This window comes from Zingiber officinale, chromosome 11A (assembly GCF_018446385.1).
Source record: "Zingiber officinale cultivar Zhangliang chromosome 11A, Zo_v1.1, whole genome shotgun sequence".
Classification (NCBI taxonomy): Eukaryota; Viridiplantae; Streptophyta; class Magnoliopsida; order Zingiberales; family Zingiberaceae; genus Zingiber; species Zingiber officinale.
The window spans coordinates 79,734,404-79,740,205 of NC_056006.1; the positions used below are offsets into that span (position 1 = coordinate 79,734,404).

The 5,802-nt window shown below is 43.2% G+C and overlaps 1 protein-coding gene across 1 annotated transcript; it reads right to left on the reverse strand.

The window, feature by feature from the left end:
* Positions 1–241: 241 nt before the first annotated feature.
* Positions 242–2,744, reverse strand: LOC122031866 (trans-cinnamate 4-monooxygenase-like). The gene is made up of 3 exons (XM_042591060.1): positions 1,847–2,744; positions 1,610–1,740; positions 242–1,017 (listed from the first exon to the last, which is right to left on the reverse strand). The coding sequence occupies exons 1-3, from the start codon at positions 2,629–2,631 to the stop codon at positions 422–424; spliced, it is 1,512 nt and encodes a 503-aa protein (XP_042446994.1). The 5' UTR covers positions 2,632–2,744; the 3' UTR covers positions 242–421.
* Positions 2,745–5,802: the final 3,058 nt, after the last annotated feature.

Below are 5,802 nucleotides of genomic sequence, written 5' to 3' on the forward strand. Positions count from 1 at the left end.
CGAGCAAACCAAAAAAGAATGGGAAGATCAAAGTTCCTTCACGTCTAGCTCACCCGTCCCAATCTAACTTCCACGTACCTACTCCAGTTGGGCGGCTGGTTGCTGTCCAACAAGCCAGAGCCACACACCTCATTTTCTTCCAGCTCAAACCAAACATTTTGCCCAAACATTTTGAAGTTGTAGCGTTGCTTTTCACAATTAAGTATTAATTGTAGCTTTTATTTGTTTAACGCTCTCAGTCTTCACAAAATTAAGTTCCAAGAAGCTCTAAGTTTACCATCAAAGACTAACAAACCATGCACGAGCTCTTTATGAAATCGTAATAGAATAGAATAGCAAACCCCACCAAGAAGAGCACGATTGCTGAATATCAGAAGCTATGAATGCGCACAATCAATCAATTTGAGATGAGAATGAGATCTCACGCCCTGGGTTTGCAGACGACGGTGGAGTGCTTGAGGATGTGGAGGCTGAACTGGCCGCCCTTCTCGGCGGTGTCGACCTGCTTGGTCCCCGGCGGCGGCAGCAGCTCGAAGTTCTGGACGAGGCGGCCGAGGGTGATGCCGAGGATGGGCAGCGCAAGAATGATGCCCGGGCAGCTACGGCGGCCGACACCGAAGGGCAGGTAGCGGAAGTCGTTGCCGTTGGCCTCCACCTTGGCCTCCTCCTCCAGGAAGCGCTCCGGGCGGAACTCCTCGGGCTTCTTCCAGTGGGCGGGGTTGTTGGCGAGCCACCAGGCGTTGACCAGGATCTTGCTCTCGGCCGGGATGTCGTAGCCGCCGAGCTTGGCGTCGTTGAGGTTCATGTGGGGGACGAGGAGGGGAATGGCCATGCGCAACCGGAGGGTCTCCTTGATCACCGCCTGCAAGTACGGAAGCCTCTGGATGTCCGGCTCCGTGATCGGCACCCCCGGTCCCAGCACCGTGTCGAGCTCCGCCCGAAGCTTCCGCTGAATCTCCGGATGGTTCACCAACTCCGCCACCCCCCACTCGATCGACCACAACGTAGTCTCGATGGCTGCACGCACATGGTACTCAATCAATCAAAATGAACAATCAATTAACAATTTCAAGAGGGAATTCGTATAAACAGAAGATGCTCGGTTCTTTTTCATGACGATGACATCCACGTGAGAGTGACACTATACTGGACTCCATATTGATTCACCATGATTGATATAACACTGACCCTTCCAGTTCTTCTGCCTTTTTGTTCATTTGTCAATTGTTCATTTCTTGTATATTACTCATGCTAAGAATCTAGACTTACTTCAGAATGCATCCATTGAAAATTTCCTGGAAGCACTGGGAAATTGTCAAATAGTTGTCTAGCTACCTACCAGGCTACCACATGATTCAATAACTCAAATGGTTAATTAGCTACTTTTTTCCAGCTGAGACAACACCAACTTGTATTATGCAAGATAATTAACACGAAGTCATCCCTTTCTTTTGTACTACGATGGGTTTGCCCTAAAATTGCAGAGGAATTCTCCAATTTCTGTAGCAGATTATAATTGCGATGGTAAATTTAGTCACTAGTACAATTTCAATTTTTAGTATAGAATGTGGATATAAATATTTGAAGAACAGTGGAGATTGATAAGAACCTGCAACATTGATGTTCTCGACTATGTAGAGAACATTGTCGTAGTTTATCTCCCCTCTCCTCTCCGCATCCAGGATGTGATCAATGGCGCAGTTGAGCTCCATCTTAGATCCCATTTCCTCCATCATCTTCCTGCTCGATTCCAATCGTAAACAAATTAGCGTACATTGACCGAATGCTTTCCAGAACATATAATCTCAAAATAACTTGGCAACAAGAACAAGTAGATTATACTTACTTTTTCTGAGCTACAAAGTGATCATCGAAGAGACTGAGACGGCTGTCCTTGAGATCCTGGCACTTTTTGAGATAGCCCCTGAGTAAGGGTCTCAGGATGGGGATGAAATCACCATAATTGTAATCGAAGCTCTGGGCGAGGCGGCTGCGCTCGCCGTTGGCCGCCTTGAGCTTGTTGAAGAGGGGGTCATCCATGCCTTGGAAACGGTAGTTGAACATGATCCGATACATGTTGTTGTACATCATGAGCTGCAGGCGGCGGCGGAGCACGACTCCGTCGGTGGCGGCCTTGGCGTCCTTCTTCACATCCTCCACCACCTGGCGCGCCTCCTCCTCCCACCCCTGCCGGTTCTGCTGCACCACCTTGTTGGTAAAGAAGGGCACGGTCATGATCCGCCGCATCTTGCGCCAGTGGTCGCCGTAGACGGTGAAGACCATGTCCTGGCCCTTGCCGGTGAAGATGTCAAAAACGACGTTACGGGTGCGGGAGCCGAACTCGACCCCCTGCGCGTGGAGGACCTCGCGCGCGAGCTCCGGCGAGGAGACGACCACCAAGTTTCGGACGCCCATGCGGAGGAGAAGGATGTGGCCGAAACGCTTGGCGAGATCGGTGAGGTTTCGGTGGTTGAGGTCGTCGCCCACCTGGAGCCAGTTTCCGAAAACAGGCACGGGGAGGGGACCGGGAGGAAGCTTGAAGTGCTTGCCGCGGATCTTGGAGATGACGATGGCGAGCGTGACGGCGGCGAAGAGGCCCAAAAGGGCCTTCTCCAGCAGGAGAAGATCCATGGCACAGCAGCGGAGAGATCAGATCTGGATGGAGCTTGGGAGGAGTAAAGATCGAAGGAAATTTATAGAAGGTTGAAAGGGAAGGAAAGGGAAGGAAAGGGAAGGGGGTTGGTCGAAGAAAGAGATGTGTAAAATGGAAAGGCGACGGTAGCCGGTAGGTGGGAGGGAACCCGGAAGGGAGGGTGGGAGTGGGATGCGTGTGGGTTGGGTAATGTGTGGTAAGATTTTTATTTTAATATTAATATGAATACGCCCCCACTTAAATTTTTAACGGTTGTTTGTATCAGTAAAATATTAGAATAATTAAAAATTAAATTATGGTCTATAGTCATATAGAATATTTCTTTGAAATGTTTTTATCCTCGTATTATGTCATCAATTAAATATTTCATTTATTAAATACATTAAATATCCTAAATTTTATAAATAAATATTTTATAAATCAAATATTTATGCACCCATCTCTTAAATATCTGACTGCCAAATATTTTAAATTTTATCATTAAATATATATTTTTAATATATATATATATATATATATATATATATATATATAAGGAAGAAACCATCTCCTTTATAAGATCCCCTTCCAACAAAAAAAAATATACGGTAATTTATCAAAAAACGTAGGTAGAAATTTAAATTTATCAAAAGACATATGCTACTTTAGTATTTACCAAAGAACGCACTTTAAAATCTATGATTCCTTATCCAATTTCGACTACTCTCTCTCTATTCTATCTTCTAGCTGGCCAACTACTTAACTTATCGTCTATATATTAATCATCAAATTAATAAACAAAATGACAGCAGACTCCAATCGAGAGCACCATTCTTCACTCAGCCGCCCTTTAGTTTTCGTCAGTCGGAGTTCTACCCATAGCTGCCAAACCCACCAAGGATGCCGTGTTACCTACTCTACTAAAATTACTCAAATATACATTATATAGTGGCAATTAACATTTTACCGATATCATGTCATATATTCGTTCAGTAATACGACGATACGTTACGTATATGCCCATTTCTATTCATGATATTCTACATTCCACATAATGATGAACAATAAATGATATACCAGAACAATATTAATGAACTCAACTCTCACCAATCGTATTCCCATATGAACAGTTGTCATTAGCATTACAATTAGTGGACTGGCCAAAACCGAACACCGACATTGGCTATAGTCCGCTCCGATGAATTTCGCTGTCATTTATCACATCGCCTATGTCAGAGTCCTGATTTCTGAGTCTTACTTCAATCACCATGTATAGATTTATTTAGCGATATCAGTAGCTCGTTAACACATATCACGAGAATACGGACACATATCAGTTCTACGTTATCTCGGATCAGTGACCCTCAAGATGTGGACGAGCTCATCGCGATAATACATTTCCATTGATGGTATCTGACCCTAAATGGCCGACCCATTCTGCAAGTTATGTAGAAGGCAATCGCAAAATAGGTAACGGTGGTAAGGTACAGAAGGTTAGGTTTACAGTCGTATCACATCGATTTAATCCGATGCGATGTTAGTACTAGGAAGAGTCACGTCTGCCTCCATGTGATTTATAACGCAACTGCTAGTAATCCAACAAAACGCACACGTTAGCATGCACTTATCATCAATTCATAGTACAGACTATCGCCAGCCTGTGTCTCACATCTCCCTCAGGCCTTGAACTATCAAGACTTAACTAACATACTACCGACGCATCTCAGCGTACGACCCTGGAGAATTTGACAGAGTGGTCTGCACATATGCGTGTAGTATCCACCAGCCTAATTGACTATCGTGATCATAGGTGGTATTTAGAATTCGCTGCGATGATTATCATAAATAAAGCTAAAAGCTAGATACGTGCTTACGTAATGTATATATTTCATCAGTAGTTACTTACTGGTTGCATGTTATCTTCTAGATGCATCATGCGGCAAGACGATGCAGGTCGATCACCCTTAGTAACCATCGATCATGTCGAGTCATAAATATCACCAACATTTCCCAAAGCTCACAAGACGTGGCCTTCAGAGTGATCGAGCCACATGAGCTCGTTAATTGTCAGAATACGATTCTTTGAAATTTTTTCGTAAAATCTCTCTGATTCGCTAATGCAACATTAGTATATATCAGCGGTCGTCGAAGCCTTTTTCTCAGCGTGCCCAACTGCCCAATAAGCTCCTATTCTATGATAATTTCGACAATCAGATTGGATATTCAGAGCTCCCGAACCAATGTTATATCTATAACAGGGTGTGCCGCGACCGACTTTCCATCCGTCCGATGTTTTTGGATTTCAACCGAGAGTATCAGGCTGCAACGTGTCCATTCAACTCTCATTTGGATTTCTTTGTCTCAATGTTAGCTATTAAAGTTACATGCATAGGATCATTTGTGTCAGATTATATCTGGTAATTTCGACTCAGTAGATTTCGATACGTGTAACATTCGACAAAATTGAACTCAGTCTTAGTTGGTGATCTCTTATTTATTTCACCAGCTGGTGTTCTATCGTCTCGCAAAATTGTTGTGTAAGCTGCACTGGCGTTGCCGTTTCAGCACTTATCCGCATCATTTAGCATCTTTCGGTAGAATTTCTAGTTCGAGGACGTGGACCTAAGATATGATCCTCCTTGTCAGGCCCAGTATTTACTTTCAATCGTATAGTAATCTTTTAGTTCTTTTTTTTTGTGTGATTATATAGTTTCTCCATCCGTGGTATAAGTAACCTCAAAGATTGTCAGATAACTTTAAAATTAATGGTAATTCATACCTACATTGACTCGTTGGATAACATAACCCACAATTTGGTAGCAGGGCTTTAGCAGCGCATGAAGCATGAAAAGGCATCCAAGAGTGTTTTAAACTTACTTTTGTGTGATTGGATTAAGCACATTTAAAATCTCAAATGATTAAATTGCACCTGAACGATTAATCATCTAGTCATAACCAAAGTTAGTTATCTGTTTTGCAGTTGTCACTGTCAGAGAAATTACCACAACGACAGCCTTTTCTCATAATCAATCTTTTTATTGTTTTTCATATACACAAAGCATGTATAATCTCTAAACTCAATCTGTAAAAGGTACATTGAGTATTATCGGGTCACATGTAAACCACGACTATCAGAAAAGGCTGTTGAATTTTTACAACATGGAAGTTGG